At 44.2% G+C, this 23,170-nt stretch overlaps 1 protein-coding gene across 2 annotated transcripts in view; it reads left to right on the forward strand.

The window, feature by feature from the left end:
- SERPINF2 (serpin family F member 2) overlaps positions 1-20,027 on the forward strand; it is a 143,832-nt gene extending 123,805 nt beyond the window's left edge. For both annotated transcript variants that reach the window (XM_069226128.1, XM_069226130.1), the window contains one exon: positions 18,193-20,027. In XM_069226128.1, the coding sequence (XP_069082229.1) occupies positions 18,193-18,518 (326 nt within the window). In that variant the 3' untranslated portion in view covers positions 18,519-20,027. The remainder of the gene's footprint in view (positions 1-18,192) is intronic.
- Positions 20,028-23,170: the final 3,143 nt, after the last annotated feature.

Here is a 23,170-nt window from a genome sequence, read left to right on the forward strand (position 1 = left end):
AAAGATCTAGGTTTCTGCCAAATTTGGTGTAATTCCGTTCAGCCGTTCGGGCTGTAGTTGCGTCTAAAATGAGAAATTGTATGGGGAAAATTTGTTTCCTATTGTCCGGCTTCACAGAAAAGACAAAACTTTTCACACAGCACCTAAAGTGACCAGGACACTAGTTTTGAAAAATTTCCAAAGATTCATCAAACAATGCCAAAGTTGTTAGCAAAACAAAAAATGCTCTTTCTATGGAAACAATGTCCTAACTATAACTATCTACAGGCGACCACCAGTAGGGGTTATATATATATATATATATATATATATAAATATATATATATATATATATATATATATATATATATATATATGCACATATCGCCACTAGGTAGTTATAGTTAGGAACTAGTTTCATAGACAGAGGGTTTTTTGTTTTGCCAATAACTTTAGTGCCACTTGGCAAATCTTCATGCTTTGGTGAGTTTGGCTGCTGTCTTGAAAGTTTCAGGGTAATCTGTCAAGTGGAGGCCGAGAAAAAAGGGAGGTCCCAAAACATGTTTTCCCCATTCATTTTTCCCTAAGGTCTTTAGAAATGCCTACAGCACAAACTGCAGAATGGAATGACACCAACTTTGGCAGGAAAGTAGATGTTGTTGCGCAGATTGTGGTTTTTGTAATTTGGTGTAAATCCGTTTAGTAGTTTAGGAGAAAATAAAGGTCAAAAATAGATATCTAGGGACATGGATTCTCTGCAGATCCAACTGTCCCCGTGCAGATATCTGATTGGCTGCCAACACTTCAGCAAGGAAGCCAATGATGGCCCTGGGGACTGCCACCCCGAGGGCCAGCTCCTGCTATGTCCCTGGATGCCAACCCCTGGATATACCTGTTTGCTTTTGCTTGGTGGGAGCTGACTAAGGCCCTCATTACAACATTGGCGGGCGGCGGTTCCCTGCGGTGGCTATTTGGAGATCCCCCTGGCCGGTTGGCGGAAACCTGGAGCCGGCGGCGTTGCGGCGGTGCGGCGGGTGCAGTTGCACCCGTCGCGCTTTTCACTGTCTGCTATGCAGACAGAAAAGCTCCATGGGGCCATGGCAGGGGGCCCTGCGACTCCCTTGCCCGCCAGCCTTTCCATGGCGGTTTATAACGTCATCTCATTCTTTTTAATTGACAAATACATTTTTGTTTCCAATTTGTCCTGAAATATCTCATTCTAAGTATATCATTCATCAAAGCCTAGAAAAACTCTCTATCTCTCTCCCTCTAACTCTCTTTCTCTCTCTCTCAATTTCTCTTTTTCAATCTTTTTCTTCCACTCACACACCCACTCTGACCCGTACGCACCCACTCACATACCCACTAAGACACTCATGCACCCACTCACAGACCCACTCCAACCCTCATGCACCCACGAAGAGACCCACTCAGACACTCACACATCCTCTCACAGAGCCACTCAGACTCACACACTCATTCACAGACCCACTGAAACCCTCACGCACCCACTCACAGACCCACACCAGCTAAGACATTGATGAACTGACTCTCACACTCAGACAGACAAGCTCACGCCACTCTCACCCTCTCACAAAGAGACAGTCTGCAGCCAACTCCCGCTACACACGGCCAAAGGGCTGTGCACAGCGTGGGGTTGGGTGGTTAGGGAAGTTGGCTGCTGGGTCTGGCAGCAGCCCTGGCCTTGCAGCCAACCTCCACCCCACACGACCAAAGGTTACAGAGACGTTATAGTTAGGCTCACATTTTAAACATACAAAACCGTAGAAATTCACCTGTTATAGTTATGGGTATCTCAAGTAACTATAACTTGTCCCCTAAGGTAACTATAACTCACCCCCTCGCCATGCACTGTTAATTACCCCACAAATTACGGTACTCGTGATATTTTTGATAACATCATTGATAATATCAATGAAATATTTGCAGTCAAATTTTTGATGAAAAAACTGTGCAAGGCGGGGGTGAGAGTTACAGTTACCTTAGGGCATGAGTTATAGTTACTTGAGATAACTCTATCTGTAACAGGTGGATTTCTATTGTTTTAAATGTGAGCCTAACTATAACGTCTTTGCATAAATAGACTTTATTTCGGCTATTGCCATAAAAGCAGATAAAACGATAAAAAAATCATTAAAACTTTAAGATCAATAAAATATAACAGACAAGGAATTAAGATAGTACAAAAGCTTATAACCTAGCAGCATGTAAAAGGGGCATCACACTACTAAAAAAGCAGACCTCAGAAAACAATTCCATACACTGGCATGAGCTGGAAGTCCTCTTAAAAACACAGCATGAAATCTTTGGGATTTTAAAACAGCAGGCTACAACATAAACTCACATGGGCTTTAGGGACTGTGCACTAAGGGTAGGCTGTGAGAGCACTTTCTGTCTATGTCTCCACTCATTTATAAGAAAAAGGAAGACAGTAAATACTAGTAGTTGAGCAATGTCTGTCTTAAATAACCTAGTAGCACTTTTATAATTCCTAATACCCAAATTGTGGCATACTGGCAAAATCCACTTCTTGTATACACTATATTGCGGACAACAATACAGGACATGACCTACAGTTTTCCAGGCCGCAGGGCAGTAAGGACAGCTTGGATCTTGTTCAGCATCAACAATGGAACGTTGCCACCTAACGGTAAAAGATGAGAGTGGCAACGTCCCCATGCGGAACTTAAAATATAGAGTTCTGTCGGTCGGGGGCTCAATTGCATCTATGTATTCTTCCAGGCGATGGGCATCTTTATATTCCAGGAAGTTCAAGGTTAAGGTGCCCACCCCCTCAGACCTGTGTAATTTATCATCTACACGCCTCCAATACAGCTCCTTTAGCATGGACTTGGTGACCCCACATGACATTCACGGGTGTGCTCAAAGATCCCCACACCCAATTTCTTCAAGGAAGCACCTATTAAACCGCAACCACAGGATCTTGGTGGCCTCGTGAAGTTTTAAGATCTTTTCCAATCCCACCCAAAAGGGTAATAAATCTGGTCAGGACCAAATCCTCCTCCAGTACAATATGGGTCTAATTCTGACTCTGGGGACAGGAGGATGAATGCCAAGATCTAATCTAAGTGGCACTAGTGGGGTGCTAGCAGGTAAGTTAATAAGAAGTCAGGGACATGGTTTTCTGCCACCTCTAGATCGTTGGTGTTATTGTGCCCCCAGAGTTCCCCACCATACAGGGACGCCTTATAGCCTGGAGATTATTGATTTGCAATGCAGGAGTTATCAGGCAGAAACTAGATTCCCCCCGGGGGCCTTGGAATACCACCAATACAGTGTTCCAATCGGAGTTTGCTCTTCTGGATCTGGGGCGTCCATCCAAAATGCTCATTAGGAGTAATCCCCAGGTACTCAAATGTACAAACCTTCTCTTAAGGGAAGAAATAAAGCACTGAGTTGGATCTTGCCATCTGGCAGGGGTCCAAAACCATGTATTTGTTTTTATTGGGGTTGATCTCCAGGCCTCTCTGCCTGCAGAAGACACCAAACTGGTCCCACAGGTTTTGGATGCCCATTGGGGATTTTGATACTAGTAAGGTGCTGTCCGCAAAAAGGAGCGCCTGGACCTTCCTATTATCTAGCCGTGGGGCATCATGGTGACACAGCTGTGGGAAAGCTACCTTCGTTCATATATAACAGATGCAGGGTAGAGGCCAGGACACACTCCTGCCTCACTCCCCGGGACACTGAAATGGGGTCTGTCAACTCCCTGGCAGGCCCATATCTGACCTACACATAGTTGCCTACATAAAGCTTCCTAAATAAATCAGTCAAATATTTCGGAGCGCCCATATTCGCTAGAACTGCCCACAGCCCCTCCATGGGAACTAGATCAAAGGCTGACCATAGATCAACAAAAATAACATACAGGCCCCCAATGTAACATACTTCCAGTAAATAAGTTTCAATAGGAGTGCTTGATCAATAGTGCTAGTCCCAATGCTAAATCCTGTTTGGAGAGGGCTCAGCACTCCTACATCCTCGATCCAGGTGTGGAGCCTACTCAACAGGATGCAACCAAAAAGCTTCTGCCAGTTGTCAGTGAGGCTAATTGGATGATAGTTAGATCGAACCGACCTAGGGCTCTTCTCATAGATTGGCACAATTTCAGCCCCTGCTCAAGTCCATGGCATGGCTGACCCATTCAAGGTGTTATTGAAGAGGAGGGCAAAGTAAGTGCACCAGATCTCCTTTTCAACTTTAAACAAATCCCCAGACACCTTGTCAAACTTCAGCGCTTTCCCTGGTGTAATCCAGTCAATGAAAAATTTCCTAGCTATCGTAACGGAAAGTTTCAATTCTATTAAGGACTCGGAGGCGAGGATTATGCCTTGCTTTCTCCACTTTATTAAATGAGCAGCCAAGTAATTAACACAACTGCAAGTCCCATGAACAGTTGGGAAAAATGAGTACAGTTATAACCAATAAAACGTAAGAATTTTTGTCCAATTAAAGAAGGCAGTCCATAACATAGTCCCTTGTTTGTGTTGAGTCTTCCTCTTTCGAAGCGCGAGCCAGTCAAGAACCGTCTTGTTTTGTGGCATCAGAGCCTATGAAAAATAAAACAGATTTAAGGAAAAAACTCTTATTCAGAAAACTACTCAGATTGTTGTTTAAGTTAAACAATATATATATATATATATTTTTTTTTTAAATGCAGTATGAGAATGAGAAAAAACATGAAATAGATAAGATAGGATATACTTACTAAATACGGGGTGGGTTCACCTAAACTTTGTAGTATTATAAAGGTGAGCCGGGTGGGATAATCCTCGCCTCCGAGTCCTTAATAGAATTGAAACTTTCCGTTACGATAGCTAGGAAATTTTTCATTCTATGTCAGGACCGGAGGCGAGGATTATGCTAGTTTAAAGCTTGTTGACAACCAATTGTGCTATATTCAGAACTGGTTTGAAGTAAAACCTTTTGAAGGTAGAATCTGATGACCAGTCTGCTGCATTAATGATGTCTTCCAGACGAGCACCTAAGTGGAATGCTTTAGATGCCATAGCCCCACGAGCAGAATGTGCACCAAAAAGGGAAAGATCAATGCCTGCTTCATGCATGACCCAACGAACCCAGCGAGCAATAGTAGGAGAAGAAACAGCTCTATGAGGTTTACGTAATGAGATAAGGAGCTGATCTTCACCTGGAGGACGGAGTTCGGAGGACATGTCCTCATATGCTTTAAGGCATTGAACCACACATAGTTTTGGAGCGTCAGGAAAAGCCAGATAGTATATAACTCTGGTATTGGTTTTTGTGCGTCTTCCTACTGTAAACGAAACCCCTGAAGGAGAAAAAGATCTATGGGAAACGTCGAGAGCACGAACATCAGAGACCCTTCTGCAAGAAATGAGACAAAGCAACATGGCTAGTTTAGCCGACAGCTCTTTTCTGGAAAGATAGTGATTATGTTGCCAAGACAGGAAGAGATTCAGAACTTGATTAACGTCCCAGAGGAAAGAATAACGGGGCTCCGGAGGCAAAGAAAGTCTTATACCCCGAAGAAGACGACACACCAGTTTATGTTCACCGACAGGGAGACCATCAACTAGTACATGTCCAGCTGAAATCGCGGATCGATAAGTATTAATAGAACAATAAGCTAGACCTTTGGAAGCAAGGTCAGCAAGGAAGTTCAGGATATGAACTATATTTGTCTCCACGGGATTAAAACCCCTTCGCAAACACCAACGGGACCATCTTCCCCACGCAGATCTGTAGCGTTTACAAGTGCTGGGAGCCCATGCTTTGGATAATAATTCCTCAGCCTGTCGCGAAAGTCCCGACACCGACCAGCGTCCCTGGAAATCCGCCACGCCATCAAGGTTAGAGAACCTTCGAGGACCATTTGATGAGGAGCACCATTCGGACTGAGAAGAAGCGAGGGAAACAGGGGGAGTCGGATTGGAAAATCCCAGGAAAGTTCCAGAAGAACCGGAAACCACACTTGAGACCTCCAGATTGGAGTTATGATCACAATGGATGCCGATTGACGACGTACCTGTGCGGACGTTCGAGTAATCATCGCAAAGGGAGGGAAAGCATAAGCTTTCTCCTGACTCCAATCTTGTAGAAATGCATCCGTAGCTGTCGCTAAAGGGTCTGGTCTCCAACTGAAAAATCTGGGAGTCTGATGATCCAACCTCGAAGCGAAGAGGTCGATCGAGAACGGTCCCCAAAGATGGGACAGAGAGGAAAAAACTTCCGGATTGAGTTTCCATAGACTGGAATCCTTGAGATGTCGAGAATGAAAGTCCGCAATCTGATTCTGGCTTCCCGGAAGATACTGTGCTGTCACAGAAACCTGATGATCGAGGCAATACTGCCAAAAACTGGACGCTAGATTGGAAAGCGTTTCGGAACGAGAGCCACCTAGATGGTTGATATACCGGACCGCCGAAATATTGTCCATCTTCAAGAGGACGTTCGACTTGATAGAATCCTTGGTCCAGCATTTCACTGCAAATGAACCGGCTAGCAATTCGAGACAGTTTATATGTAAGTTCTGTTCCTGTAGTGACCACGTGCCTCCGGTAGAAAAATTGCCACATCGAGCACCCCAGCCTACTCTGCTGGCGTCCGACTCTATAACCAAATCTGGAGCCGAGCCGAAAATAGCTCTGCCGTTCCAGGCTTCCATATGTGAAAGCCACCAGCGAATTTCTTCTACCGCTTCTTGCGACAGAATCACTTTTTGGGAATACGAAAGGCGTTTGCGCAGGTGAGCTGCTTTGAGTCGCTGAAGGGCGCGGTAATGGAGTGGACCCAGGAAAATTGCCTGAATAGAAGAGGAGAGAAGTCCTATGAGGCGAGCAATCTGGCGTAGAGAGACTTTGTGTTTGACCAAGGTACGGCGAAGTTCGTGACGTATTTTTGTCATCTTGCGGGAGGGAAGACTTAAAGTTGCGGATACCGAATCGATAGTGAAACCTAGAAAAACCAGTTTTTGAGAAGGGGTTAAAAGAGACTTGGTCTCGTTTATGATGAAACCTAGGTTTTGTAATAAGTTGACGGTTGTCTGTAGATGCGTTGAAAGTTGTTTGGGACACTGGGCGAGAAGTAAAATATCGTCGAGGTAAACAATTAACCGAATTCCCTGAGCCCTGAGGTGTTCCACCACCGGTTTGAGAACCTTGGTGAAACACCACGGGGCTGAGGAAAGACCGAATGGAAGGGTAGTGAACTCGAAAGTTTGATCTCCCCAAAAAAACTGAAGAAAACGTCTGTGGGGTGGGTAGACCGGAATAGTAAGGTAGGCGTCTTTTAAATCGAGACGAGCCATCCAATCTAGGGGGCGTAAAACGTCTCGAAGAAGGTGGATTCCTTCCATTTTGAAGTGGCGATATACCAGCCACTCGTTGAACTCTTTTAGGTTGATGACTGGCCGGCGACCGCCATCTGTCTTGTCCACTAAAAAGATATTGCTTATGAAACCCCTTGGATGTAGGGTTGTTGGGCAAATGGCTTGTTTTCGTAGTAAATCCGAAATTTCGGTGTCTACTAAAAGGGAGTCCTGCGAAGAGAACACCAGGGGTTTTGGAAGTGAAACCTGTGTGGGAGTTCCTACAAATTCTATATGGAAACCTTGAATTGTTTGTAGGACCCATGCATCTTGTGTAATTTGATTCCATTTGTGGATAAAATTCGCCAAACGACCCCCTACTTTTAGAAGGGAAGAAGGGAGAACACTTACCGTAAGAGGTTGTTGCTGAAGATCCTCTGCCACCACGATGTCTGAAACGTCTGGCTCTTGTCGGGTAGAAGTTGGCAAATCGATTGTGATCTTGGAACTGATTCTGCCTGGAGCCTTGCCCCCTGAAGGAGTTGGTTGATTGTGGGCGGCCGGACGAGCGGCCCCTTCCTCGACCGGCCCCATGGAAAATCCGAGTGGGAAAAACCTTTTTCATTGAAGAGTGTGCCTTGTCCAGGGACGTGAAAGTATTAACAAACTTCCCTAACTCCTTTATGAAAGGTTCACCAAACAAACCTCCTTGCGCTATCGGACCTGCTTCAGAATCAGCCAGATCCCCTAGTTTGGGGTCCACTTTAATTAATAAAGAACGTCTCCGTTTGGTGGAAAGAGCGCAATTAGCATTTCCCCAAAAAATAATAGCGCGTTGCGCCCAACCTGAGAGAATCTCAGGAGAAATCATAGCATCAGAGGACTTAGCATCTTCTGCCATGTCTAAAATCTTGGTCAAGGGTCCCAAGACATCCAGAAGTTTGTCTTGACATGCTCTCCAGGATCTATCAATTCCTTTCTTAGGGTCTTTTATAAATTTCTGTAGAAAAGTAGACATTTTGGGATCTAAATCTGGAGTGATGGCCACCTTGTCTGCCAAAGATGGTCTTGGACACTCTGCTCGAAGGCAATTACGAGAATCCTTTTCCAGCGGCTTTCTTATACGTGACGCAACATAAGCTGCCACCTTGTCAGATGGCGCCCATTCAGACGATCTAGGATGGATAATATCATCGGGATCTAACATATCTGAGATTTGAGGAGCAGATTGCGATCCAGAAGGAAGCCAAGATCTAGAAGGACTGGCGTCCGCTTCTTGATCCCCTGACGAATCACTGTGAGGGAGATTTGGTGACCTAGGTCTTGAGGAGACTAGAGGAAAAGAAGGATCCGAGAGAGTACTCAGAGAATTTCTAACTCTATCGAAGAGGTCCACATCAAACCCTGATTCACGAGGACGCTTCGTTGGAGGCACATCTGCAAAAGTATCATTAGATGCAGGAGGGGCAGAAGGAATAACAGGAGGGGATGAGAATTTTGCGCATTCGCGCGCTATCTGTTGCGATAGTCTGTCCTCAAGGGGACCAATTGCTTCCGAGACGGCCCTATAAATGGACGCGTCCACAGTATCAAAGAATTCCTCTTCTTCGTTAGGATCCATATCCATTCTAGAAAAAATATATGGGAACAATAAAAAATATTAAACAATAAAATAGTTTCAGAAGTTCTTTCCTTCTTTTTTTTTTATTTTTTATTTTTATTTTTTTTAATTAGTATATATTTATATATATACTGATATCTGTAAGCAACTGGGCGTCAGTTGATAAGAAAAAGAGTGTCTGAGCACTCAAGTTCAAGAGGCTAAAGCCCGGGACAAACTACACCCCAGTGCACCAAAAAAATGATTAAAAGGGGTTAATAGCAACCTTTGTTGCTTGCCTGGGAGAAATGTCCCAAAAGGCTGTTTAATAATAAGAACCCAAAGGGTTAAGTAAGAAGAAAAAAATATATATATAATGTATACTGACTCCTGTAAAGGAGCGTCACAGCCTTTCTTTTTTCCGTTTCTTTGTTATCATTTACTGACCCAGCAGGGCGTCGCTCTCCAGGCAGAGGAAAAAATGCTTAATTGGGCTGTAAAACAAACGAGCGCGTCGAGGGAAAACACCTCACTGCGCTCTGAGGAGAGAAATACGCGCGTCTGATTCAGCGCGTCTCTCTTCGTTGCCACGGTTACCTTCCCGGCAAGCGCCCTCTGACGGTTGCCGGGAAGGAATGTGCACTATAATAAGAAACGCTCGCGAAGGGGCGAAAAACGCTCCCGCGAGGCAACAAATGTAAAATAATTACAGTAGATACTAAAATACAACGAAATAAGCATAAACATACAAATACATGTGACAAATATAGAGAGCAGATAAAAAACGACTTATCTCGGCTGCGAGCAGCGAAGAAAGAGGAAGACTCAACACAAACAAGGGACTATGTTATGGACTGCCTTCTTTAATTGGACAAAAATTCTTACGTTTTATTGGTTATAACTGTACTCATTTTTCCCAACTGTTCATGGGACTTGTAGTTGTGTTAATTACTTGGCTGCTCATTTAATAAAGTGGAGAAAGCAAGGCATAATCCTCGCCTCCGGTCCTGACATAGAATTGCAGCAGCAACTTCCCTCTCAGTAATGGGTCTAGGAGCACAGTCTGGTAGGAAAGGACAACTACAGGCAGGGCACCAAGGTAAAAACACTCATTTACTCACCCTCCAGGGGGACCCAAGCCTCCAACATGCATAGCCGCGGTTGCACCTTCCCTACTAGCTAGACTCACTATAGGGCCAGCATTAGGCAATAAGGACAGTTCACTTATTCCCACTTCTTGAGCATACAGACCTGAAAAATGTTTGACCCAAGCTGCAGCTGTTCCATTACTATAGAGAGGGCTTTCGGGGGTTAAAACCTTTTTGGTCATAATTTGTCAGAAGGAATGATGATCCCTCCCTTTAGAAGTAGCCAATAATGCTTCTCATCGAGCAACCTTATAATCTAATTTGGCCCTGCCCAATGTGGCCTTATAGGATGCTGTAGCTCCCTGTATTGCGGCTCTATTCCCCCCCTTAATAGTCGCTATAAGGACCCGTTTAGCAACCCAACATGCCTTTGTGAACCATTTAGATGTAGGAGCCCGTTTTGGAAGGGCCCTAGCTTCTACCAGGAGAAGCTCCTTAATGGAGCGAAACAAAGAATTCTGAACATCAGTGAAACCCTCCCATGATGATGCTACAGGCGGGCTCTCTCCTAGGGTCAGAACTAGTTCCAGAGCTGTAGCAACTGTCTCGTACAGCTGGGCCAGGATGGTTGGTGTGGATGCAGTAGTGCTTTATCTCAACCTGCACAGGTTACTTGATGGCACAAGCCTCATATCAAGGGGTTCTAAATCAAGCGATGGCGCACTAAGGCCCAACAAACTCATGGAGAGGTTCAAGGCATTTTGGTCACTGCCCTGCGGCATTATGGTCACTGTCCTGCCTAGGCACCACTTCTATGTTGACCATACCCTTACATCCATCAAGCTATAACTGATGCAACTGGCCCCACCCAGGGTCCTCCCATTGCAGGTTCTCTGACATTTCTTGACGGTCAAGGTGCAGGATTGCTGTAGACCACTTTTTAATTGGTTGAAGTGTAAGCCCTGGAATTGCCCAGGCCTCATCCTCCCCTCCGCTAAGGACGTCCCTAGCAATACCAAGGGGTTCAAAGCTACAAATAAAATCCCCTGCCACAATTTTAAAAACATCAACTGGGAGAGATCAGAGGTGTTCATTAATAACATCACTGGCAGCTAGGCTACTTGTTTTACCTTTAGGCCGACAGTAGACATTGTACAAACATAATGAGAACCCATCAGGAAATTGGAGAAGTACACATAACACATCTGGGGTCCTAAGATAAATAAATTTGGAAGTACAGGCCAGAGTTGTCCTCTCGCCATGCTGTCTTTTTCAGCAAAAATGTTACTGCAAATATTACATGGGCATTAAAAATTATGGTATTGAAGATATCATGAGTGTCATAATTTGTGGGGTAATTAGCAGTGAATAGCAACGGGCGTGAGTAAAACTCACCTTTAGGGCACAAGTTATAGTTACTTGAGATAACTATGACTGGTGAATTTATATGTTTTTGTACATGTAAATTCAGAACCTAACTATAACGTCTCTGTGACCTCTGATTTTTTAAGTGAATTTCTATTGTTTTTTAAATTCTATTTTCTAACTATAACCTCCCTATAACCTTTGTTTTTTTCAGTGAATTTCTCAGTTTTTATAATGTAAAGTAATTTTCATTACTATATGTTCATCCAACGATCACCGCAGAGTCCTTTGACTGTGCGCGGCGGCAGGCCACAGGGTCTGGCTTGGAGCCAGGCCCTGTGGCTACTCCCCCATGACCACCCAACCTTGCGCCGCACACGGCCTTCGGCCATTCGCAGTGGGGTTGGTCAAAGGACCTCGCCTTTGGCCAGACCCTGCGGCCAACCCCCTAACCATCCAACCCTGAGAGAAAGAGAGAGAGAAATTCAGAGATTCAGAGTGAGACAGTGACTTAGGCTTTGATGAATTGTAAACGCAGAATTAGATATTTTAGGACAAAAAGAAAAGTGTATCTGTCATTTAAAACAAGTGAAATCATCTTTGAGTATGAACCTTTGATTTTTCAAGTTTAAATTAAAGAAGGGAAAAGACCACAGGCACACCTGAAGTAGAACCCTCAACTTTCAGTTAAGGGTCTGTGACCTTAAACATTACACCACAGGTGACTCCGTACCCTGTTATTTCCAGACATACCTATGACATTCAACCCACACATGTGTTAGGAAAGAAAAGTGAAGGTCCCATCACTCTGAAGGTTTAACAGTCAAAACACTAGTCAATAAACAAACACACTGCCAAGTGATACTAGGATTTGAACATTCAGCCTACCAAGTGACAGCACAAAACCTTACCATTAGCCCAGAAGTGACTATGTTGTGCTCTGGATCCAAACGTACTTATAACGTTCGTACCAAACATCTTGTTAGTCTTACTCTTTGAAGTCATTGCATGGAGAGACCACTGCAACCATTTCAATGACAAACTCTCTCTCACTCTCTCTCTCTCCCATCCTATTATGGGATGGAAGAGAGAGAGAGTGACAGGTCTGCAGCGGGAACCTCAAGGCCCCCACGCTCCTAGCTGGCTCCCCACAACCTGCAGGAGCCGGCATTGCTCACCCAAGCAGCGAGCTGCTTTTAATAGTTGCTCCCTGCTTGTGGGAGCAATGTTTTCATCTCTCTTTCCTACACACATATTTGTATGCAGGGAAGACAGCTGAAAACTCTGATTTCTGCAATTGAAAGCTGTTTGACAGCTCTCACTTGCAAAAAGCGGACTTTGTTTGCTTTTGCCTGGTGAGTGCTTCCAGCTCCTGCCAACCCACCAAACAAAAGCAAACAGCTATGTCCTGGTTGTGGACATCCTGGAACATAGCAGGAGCCGGCCCTAGGGGGTGGTAGTCCCCAGGGCCATCTGTGGCAGCCCAAGGGGGGCCACTCTGCCCCCTCCAACTGTGAATTTAGCCCCAGGGGAGTAGCAGCCCTGGGGTTGTGGGGGCCCAAAACGGACCCCCATTCTTTTTTTTCATGTTTGCCCAAGGAATGTGATGATCCCTGGGGCTGCAGGCCCCCTGCAGGAATCCCTAGGGAGGTGGTGGTCCCCAGTGCGGAGGGGAGGCACACGTCCCCCACATTCAAATACAATGAAGCCCTGGGGAGGTGGTGGTCCCTGGGGCTGCGTGGTGCTGTGCAGCCCCCGCATTTAAATAGAAGGAAGCACCAGAGCTGTGTGGGGAGTGTACCCCCCTCATTAAATGAAAAATAAGCTGCAGGGAGATGGTGCTCTCTAGGACTCTGAAAAGACCAGGAGGGGGGCCCTGTGCACCCCCTTCTTTATTTTCAACTTTGCCCGCCGGACCTGGCCCACCCAGGGGCTTTAAAAAAAAAAAAGCACGGGAGCCCGTGCTTGGTTTTTTTGCCACAAATTTGCTAATTTTGCAGCAATATTTTTTTTTTAATGCTTTTTTTGCCCTGGCAAGGTCCCTCTGGGACCCCAGCACCAGAGCTAAAAGGTTTGGGTGTCTCTACCATGGCCTCTTTTCTTTTTTTCACATTTATTTTGAGGGACTTGGCTAAAGCTTTAACCAAGTCCCTTGATGGCTGCCAACACTTCCTGGTTGAAGTGCTGGCAGCCAATCAGAGCTGTGCATTTCCCTGCACAAGCTCAGCATTATTCTCAAAGTTGTCCTTGCCAGAGATATACAAATTTGGATTTCCTTAAATGTCTCAAAAAACTACTAAACTGATTTCCACCAAATAAGCAAAAGCACAATCTGCGTACAGAAAGCTAGCTTTCTGCCAAATTTGGTGTAATTCCGACCAGCAGTTTGCGCTGTAGTCGTGTTCAAAGGTCCTATGACAATTAACGTGGAAAAATAAACTTTTTTGACCTCTCCCCTTTTTCTCGCCCCCTGCTTGATGGATCACCCCAAAACTTTCACTGCGCAACAAGAATCACCAGCACACTTTCTTGGGGAAAATTTTGTGAAGATTCGTTAGACGATGCCAAAGATATAGGCAAAACAAAGAACTCTTTTTTATCGAAATGTGGACTTAACTATAACTAACTAGTTACGACCACCACTAGGTCATACATAAGTGTGGGTGTGAGTGAGTGGGAGTGTGTGTGTGTGTATCCAAACTGTGAAAATGACCACGCTCATTCACACTGAAAGTGAAGAAATTTACTCGAAAAACAGATGTGTTTCGTCCGTCACCACGTCCTTGATCACATACCACATAAGTCAAGTACACTGTGTACATACAGAACATAGAGATTGAAAAAAAGCAAATCGTGCAAACACTTACTATTGTAGACGCCATCCTAGAATAGACAAAATGTAATGTAATCATATAAAGTGATTCGTAACACCAAGATATCATATGGCTATCATTGGTTTTGGTTACTATTGTTTGACCATGACTAACATTTATTCCCTTTTAGATGAGGGGTTTGTGATCCGGCGACCTGTTCCTCTTGTTTCTACATGCAATGTTTCAATAAGTGTTCATGTACTTGCCCACCTGGGCTTCATTGAAACATACTTCCAGTATTGATTGAGGAGACACTACCAGTTATTTATGATGAAATTGACGTGAATTTATTTATTTTATTTGCTGGACGCAACATATTTTATTGACAATAGACTTGACTTCTAATGTACTTTATTTCATTATTCTACTTCCCCGGAGCTTCATAACTCGCCCCCTTGCCATGCACAGCTAATTACCCTAGTTATTACATCATTGATTACGTCTTCTAAGGCAACATTGATATTATCACTGCAACATTTGCAATAAAATTATTGTAGAGAAAACTGTGCATGGGGGGGGTGCGAGTTATAGTTACCTTAGGGCACGAGTTATAGTTACTTGAAATAACTCTAACTCTAACAAGCTGAATTTCTATGGTTTTGTGCGTGTATGTTCAGAACCTAACTATAACGTCCCTGTAACCTTTGTTTTTTTCAGTGAATATATATATAAATATATATATATGTATGTATGTATGTATATATATATATATATATATATATATATATATATATATATATATATATATATATATATATACACACATATACCCAGGGGAGCCTTAACCGGCAGAGCTAGCCGGGATGTAATGTTCCAATTTTCAAAATTCCAATGATGTAAACGCTCACTCGGGTGGTGGGTTGTGGAGATTTATTACAAAGATTACACGTTTCGGCCGACTACTCGGCCGTGATCAAGGCCGCAAAGTCGGCTGAAACGCATAATCTTTGTAATAAATGTCTACAACAGCACCACCTGAGAGCGCTTACATCGTTGGAATTATGAAAAATTGAATATATATATATATATATGTGAAAACAATTGGTCAAATACAGTGACTCGTTCTTCCTGCTGGTGCAGCATTAGGGCTAGGAGCAGGACCCTCATAAATGAATCCCAAAAGAATGATGCTGCACTCCCGGAGGCTGCAATATACACTCTCAATTATTACTCACGAAAGCTTTCCATCAGACACCACTAGGGGACATACTGTCTTCTTCCAGTTTATTCTCTCCTGCCGTCCTGATTTATCTGCAGCAATCCGAGATAGGTAGTCCAGAGCTTTCCACACCTGAGAGTCATTGCGAAATTTCTCCTTGTACTTTCAGCACGTTTATTTCACTTCAAATTATATGTTAGTATACAATTTAATTTTATCATTTCTTAAAACATCATGCTCCTGACAATCTGTGCCTTTTAAATGCCATCCTCAATGTGTCTTCATTCACTAGTCATTGCGGAATTTCTCCTTGTACTTTCAACACATTTATTTCACTTCAAATGATATAGCAGAATTCAATTTAATTTTGACATTTCTTAAACCAACATGCTCATGACAATCCGTGCCTTTTAAACGCCATCCTCAATGTCTTTTCATTTATATATAAGATTTTAGCTCTCCATTTCCTGCTTGAGATGATTTCAGCCATACAAACAAAAAATATGCACCACCATCCGACCCTGCATGTATCATTTACAGGGCCGCATTGGCGCTATAAGAAACTTAAGCGGCATCTGCTCACCATATTCTCTCTGATGAGATGGTGCCTTCCATTCTGGGGTAGCGCCAGCCGCTTTTAGAAGTCGGACCACAGTCACTTGTCTTCCAGTGTTATGTACAGACGCAGGAGGTAAGTATCTCCTCACCTACTCCATAAATCTCCACAGTTCTTCGATGGCGGGTGCTGCCGCTTTGATCTATTTCGAAAACAATTGGTCAAAAGTAGCGACTGCTCTTACTGCTGGTGCAGCGTTAGGGTTAAGACCAGGACCCTCTTAAATTAATCCCAAAAGAACGACGCTGCACTCCCCGAGGCTGCAATATACACTCTTCATTTATTTCTCATACAAGCTTTCCATCAGACGCCACGACGCGTTTCGGCATACTGTTTTCTTCCGGGTGGTTTTGTCTGCTGTCCCCAATTCTCTCCTGCGTCCTGATTTATCTGCAGCAATCCGGGATTGGCACTCCACAGCTTTCCACACCTGAGAGTCACTGCGGAATTTCTCCTTGTACTTTCAGCACGTTTGTTTCACTTCTAGTTATATGGTAGTATGCAATTTAATGTCGTCATTTCTTAAACCATCCTGCTCGTGACAATCTGTGCCTTTTAAATGCCATCCTCAATGTCTCTTCATTCACTAGTCATTGCGGAATTTCTCCTTGTACCTTCAGTACATGTATTTCACTTCAAATTATATAGTAGTATGCAATTTAATTTTGTATTTTCTTAAACCAACATGCTGATGACAATCAGTGCCTATTAAACGCCATCCTCAATTTCTCTTCATTCTCATGTAAGAATTTAGCTCCCAATCCATTTCCTGCTTGACATGCTTTCAGTCATGTAAACAAAAAATATGCACACAGCATCCGGACCCTGCATGTATCGTTTACATACCGTCAGAAAAAGTGTTAGCAAAGGTAAGTAGCTTGTGCATATAATTATAAGGAAATCACTATATGCATTAACTGCTCATTAATATCATATCACCAACACGCATATGGTCTCTTATGCAGAGCGATTTAATATTGAGTCTGTAAAGAGAAATCAACAAAACAGAGTATCAATGAATAATTCCAGATGTTGTGCAGTGTGTCCCAAGTTAAAAAAAAAAGAATCAAACGAATGAGACCCTAAGGTAGAATACCAAATGCGAAATTGTGTGTTTACAGACAAATAACCCCAAAACACTTCATTAAAAATGACAGGAACGTGTGCCTGACCCCGAAATGAATCTATGTTGAAAATCAGTTTGTTTGTTCTATTTGTCAACAACGTTTCGACCCTTAATGTGAGGCCTGGGTCGCATCAGGACATGCACGGCGAAGGCACACCTCCTCGGGGCTGGAGCCAACTACTGAACTACACCTACTTGTCCCAGTACAGGCAATGAGAACTCACTTCTGACCTACATTAGGTGTTCGTTGAGGCATTATTAATATTTAATGCACATGGCGACTTAATTATATATTAATGTATATGTTTGAACGAGACCCAGGAAACCACTTTTTTATGATATAAATCCTACCTACGACAGCCTCTTCAGTTACCCAAGGCTCGTTATAGTCCTAGACAGACAGTGCCATTGATTCCATCACAATCCTATACTGGCAGTCTCTCAGGAGCCGGTGTTATGCAGCCTGTCCGGTGACTAGTGTCCCTGTGGTCACTCTTGACTGTCACTTTCAGTCCATTTCTCCATAAGGCGATGAATACTTTAGAAAGGCACGCCATGTCCAGTACCCCAAAGCTTTGTGGCCACCAAGGGCTGTGACCGCTATTTAGGGCGCCTTGTCGCTTAGCCCCAATTGTAAAAAGAACTCTAGACCAGGACAGCCTGCACAGTGCTTCACAGCCTTGACTTCCCATAGACTGTACCAACTTTTCTATAGTGCACAGGGGCTGGAAGGTGACTATAGGGGTAATCTGTAACCATCAGCTTTATGTTTCTGTGAGCTACACCATCGTATCCAGAGTTACCCAGGTGGAGTAAGGTTACAGTACCAAGTGACCCACAGGTTTGAATTTACCAAACAGAGATTGTTCTGCTTGACCTGCAGTCATGTTTCTCTTCTCTCCTGTATATATTAGTGACTCATAGAGGTGGTTTCGCTTTGGCTCTGCAGTTGGTGAGCTAATCATGTGTTAAGACCACTGGCAGAATTGGGTCTTCATTTATTGCAGAATGTGAGCTTCTTCTCCCACCTTCACTACATTTCTCATTTGTTTGCAGGTCTTGGGGAGCTCTTTTCAAGCCCAGATCTGCAAGGGATATCTGAAGAGTCTCTGGCAGTGTCGAGCATCCAACATCAGTCCACACTGCAGCTAAATGAAGAGGGAGTGGAGGCCTCGGCCGCTACCTCCGTCCAGATATCACGCTCGTTCACTTCCTTATCAGTCAACCGCCCCTTCATCTTCCTCGTCATGGACGACCTCACAAAGATGCCACTGTTTCTGGGCAAAGTAGGGAACCCCAACCCAAGTGCCCCGGTGCAGAAAACAACCCAGAATGACTCTCCGGACACCAAATTTGTAATGAAGGAATATGACCCAAAGTAATCAGAAATGTGGGCCTGAATAGACCACCGCCCAAGCTGCTAGGGTTTAGAGCAGGATGAAGAACATCTACAGAAAGGTAAAGCACGGACAGACACAGAATCATAGTCATCAGACCGGATTGGACCAAATGTAGCACAAGGTCTACAATGAAATACCTTTCACGGCTCTCTAACTCAGAGTGTCTGTCCATTGCAGCCAGCCTCTTTGCTCCGCTTGACCCAACTGTGAGACATCCTACCTTTTACGCACTGTCTGCTCAACTTCTGGTCTTTGCTGTGACTCTGCTGTCTCCCATTCTCTGCCTCCTCTTATTACCTTTTTATGTCGTCACAGGTTTTCCACCTTGTTGCCTCCCTTCTAGGCTTAATATCAATGTAATTGCTTCTATTTGTTATCTTCTTTGTTTCTAGCTTTCTTCTGAGCATCAAACACTCTCAGCTTCTTCACTGGCCCCTAACACTCTTTTGTTATGTGCCTTTTGACTCTCCACCGGGGACCAACGTTGCTTTTATTCTATATGTTATTTTCTGGTGGCCCACCCTTAAGTGCCAAGAGGGCTCGCTCTTTTACTGGGCAATAGCTGGGTCCAAGATTCTGTTTTCTCCTTTCTAGCCCTTTCACTGTGCTCCTGTCTCCTTCTCTCCTGACCAGTTACTGGTCCCAAGCTGTGCCTTCTACCTTTCTGTCCAAGATCTGTACCGTGGTTTCTTGGTCCTGTACTAGCCTGTAGACTTGTTTTGCAACTCTTCACTTGTCTCCAGTGTTTCCTATACTCTCTCCTCGTGTTGTAGTCCCATGCTCTGTCTCTTCCTTGTGTTTCACCTGCCTAGGCTCCAAACTCAGTCTTCTCTTCTGGGATCTGGTGTTACAAAACAGGGCTGGCTACCCCTTTCCTGGTCTGTCAATTGGATCCTGGGTTATCTAAGAGTTTCCTGGAATTTGAATAGAAGGCTACTTTGCTTGGACTCGCTGGGCCCACAGCTTCACTGTAACCTATACTCTGTTTCCTTCTTGCCTAATCCTTCACTGAATCCTAGAGTCTTTCCCATCCTTTATATCGCTTTCCCTAAACGCTAGGCTCTGTCTTATCGTTCCCTAACCCATTTGCAGGACCTTAGATTCTATCTCATTATTTCCTAATTGTTTGCAAGACCATAGAATTTATTGCAATGCATTTTCTTCTCCTTTTTCCAGGACATCTGTCTGGCCCTATGAACAATTCTACCACCCCCTCTTTCTGGCCCCTTAACAGTTGTTATGCTCTTTTATTCATGCTCTCATGGTACTCCAAGTTTCAGCTGTTCATTTTTTCATTAAAAGCATCATCCTTATCCAGTTGTCCACCAAGAGCATCAGCGCTAACCATGTTATACATTTGTTTGGTTTCTATTCATGCCTTGCCTTAATACCCAGAATCTTTCACATTCATACTCATGTTTTACGTTTTTAGAGGTTTTGTAAGAATGTTTTCTAATAAATAAAGCTGTGCCTTTTCATGGGAAGAGTTGATGTCAATACAGCAGGCTTTGCTTTTCTTGGTGTTTATGTGTGACTGTAGCCTTTTGTATCTCCTCGCCCTGGTTAGGAGATAAGTTTATGAAAGGGGAGAGCGTAGGTCCCCTTCCCTGTAGGCCACTCCAGAAGGAGGGGAGATTGTGTGTGTGGGGGGTGAAGGGGAGGGTGGCGGTGAGGGGACCAGAAAACTACAAGGACTGGCCCATAGTATTTTAGGCAATTTTGAATAAGGGTACCAGAAAAACGTTAAAGTACATTACAGAAATATTTACTTTGGTCCTGTGTGTAATTTACCCCAGCATCAAGGCAGGCACAGAGTTAGAACAGTAGAAACACACTTCATTACTCGTGCCCCCATGTATCCCTTGCATTAATAAAGATGCAGGGGCATATTTATACTCTGTTTGCGCCGAATGTGCGTCAAAAATTTTGACGCACAATCGGCGCAAACCCTGCCCCATATTTATACTTTGACGTCCAACCACGCGGGCGTCAAAATTCCACCATGTGCGTCATTTTTTGGAAGGGGGAACCTTCCTTGCGTTAATTATATGCAAGGTAGGCGATCCCTTCCAAAAAATGACTTTAAGGCCTGTGCCCCATATTTATACTCTGACGTCATTTTGACGCACAGGAGGGGGTGGGCCTTAAAAAACGACGCACACCCTGATGGGCGCCGTTTTTTAACGCCTGGGTCAGGGCAGGCGTTAAGGGACCTGTGGGCTCGGAAGGAGCCCAGAGGTGCCCTCCCCTGCCCCCAGGGACACCCCCTGCCACCCTTGCCCACCCCAGGAGGACACCCAAGGATGGAGGGACCCATCCCAGGGAAGTAAAGGTAAGTTTGGGTAAGTATTTTTTCAGATATTTTTTGTGGCATAGGGGGGCCTGATTTGGGCCCCCCTACATGCCACTATGCCCAATGACCATGCCCAGGGGACACAAGTCCCCTGGGCATGGCCATTGGGCAAGGGGGCATGACTCCTGTCTTTGCTAAGACAGGAGTCATGTCAATGGAGGTTGGGCGTAAAAAAAAATGGCGCAAATCCGGTTTGAGGCCTGAATTTTGCCTCAGACCTGACCTGCCCCATTCTTTGATGCACAACCCCCATTTTCCCATACGTCGGCACTGCCTGGTGTGAGTCATTTTTTTTGATGCACACCAGTCCGCAGCGCCGGCTAACGTCATTCCATAAATAAGGCGCCCGCATTGTGCGTTGGAATGGCGTTAGCCGGCGGTAAAATTTTTGACGCACAACTGCGTTGGCGCAGTTGTGCGTCAAAAAGTATAAATATGGGCCACAGTATCTACACCATTTCTCTGCTAGGTCCCTTTGCATAGCACCCTAACTAAAAGGATGAAGTTTCTTCTTAAGGGGTTAAAGGAGAATTGAACACACCATTGGCTGGGACCTGTGGCTTATACTGGAAGTTTATCGCCCTTTATTGAGAGTACATAACTAACAGGCTGCCAAGAGCCTTAGCTTGGAGACTGTTGGCACTTAAACATATAAACAAGGTCCTCCAAGAGGGAAGGAAGGAATGAGAGAAGATGGGCTATTGTGGATTGCACTCTCCCAATCACACACAAATAAGCAAAAGCTATGCCAATGAAGAGTAATACTGTACCAAGTATATTATCCAACCAATGTAGTGCACTAAGCAATGTTCACTGTGCATGGCCCAGGAAGAAAATTAAAAAAAGTATCAAGTAAGTCCTCAAACACTTACCAAAGTGTCATGCTTCATCGTCTGGCTTCCTCATAATTAATATAGAAACAAATGGGCTTCCTGATTTTTCAGAAAGCACCTTGTCTAGAGGCAACTGAAAAAAAGGGATCCGAAAATGTTTAAATCCCCACGGTGTCTTGAGTATGTCTTTTCTTACATGAGGACCTAATGGATGGTTAACACATAACTGATGCTCAGGAGGTCAATTAGTTCATCTGCAGGGCTACTACTTTGGAATCTAACCACAAGCTAAAGGAATCTGTGGATAGAAGTCTCTATCAACAGAATAAGTTAACTTTGGTAACGCCTTTTCTGGTAGGGAAACTATCTACGCAGATTCCTCATTGACCCACCCTCATCCCCATTATGAGGAATGGACTCATACAGTCCATTAATAAGATCCCAGTTTGGAAGTCTGCACACTGCCATATTCTCATTTGAATGGCTCTTTCCTTTGTCATGGTTGGAGATCAGAGAGAAACTGGTGTCAGGGCTCAGAAGTGGCTCACCTATAGTGGCCCGGATGTCACTTCCCGGGGGGACGGACCCCATGCAGAGCCACACAACTGCTGGTTAAGGAAATTGCTCTGATAGGTTCCAGTTCCAGTCTGACACCTTGGGGAAATGCAGCACAAGGTAAGGAATCTGCCCTTAGAATCTTTACCAGAAAGGGCCTTACCGAAGGTAAGTAACTTGTTCATCATGACACAGATAAAAGATCCTTGTACTTCTTCCTAACCCAGCATCACGACAGGTCCATCATGACATGGCCAGCAGCCATCATAATGCTAACTTAGACTATCATGACATGGCCAGGAAGACACAGTTTGCCTCTGCTAGTGATTTAACATTGCCAAAATCCCTCATAGTACTCATTCTCTCATTGCCATGGCATAGCCAGAAAGACCTAATAACTCACACCTTTCCCAATACTGTGTCAGGGCAAAGAGATCTACTCAGTTTAATCTCTGCCACTAGTTTCATGACCTACACACTTTAAGAATGCCGTCTTTCACAGTAATATGAAATACCCACGAAAACCTCCCAGTTTATCTCCTCTCTGTTTCATGACATGGTCAGAAAGGCCTCAATTTCTCTTCTCCACAGTCTTGTAATTCACAAGCGAAAGATACACTTTTCCGATAAGCTCAAATAAAGAGAAATAAGTACATATCAAGGGCTACATTACAATGAAATGCTTAAAGAACTACTACAATGACCAACATGAACTGGCATTGGCTACTGGGGTAAACACTAGATTCATATATGTAGTGAAAGATAAACTGCTTAGTACATGACTAAGAGTTCCACAATGTAATACAAGATAATAGAGGTAGGGCACTAAAGCATGAACTACCCCTGTCTTTGATTACTGCTGGTTTGTGTGAATGGTCCCACACTATGGGGTA

The sequence above is a fragment of the Pleurodeles waltl genome, chromosome 3_1 (assembly GCF_031143425.1).
Source record: "Pleurodeles waltl isolate 20211129_DDA chromosome 3_1, aPleWal1.hap1.20221129, whole genome shotgun sequence".
Lineage (NCBI taxonomy): Eukaryota > Metazoa > Chordata > Amphibia > Caudata > Salamandridae > Pleurodeles > Pleurodeles waltl.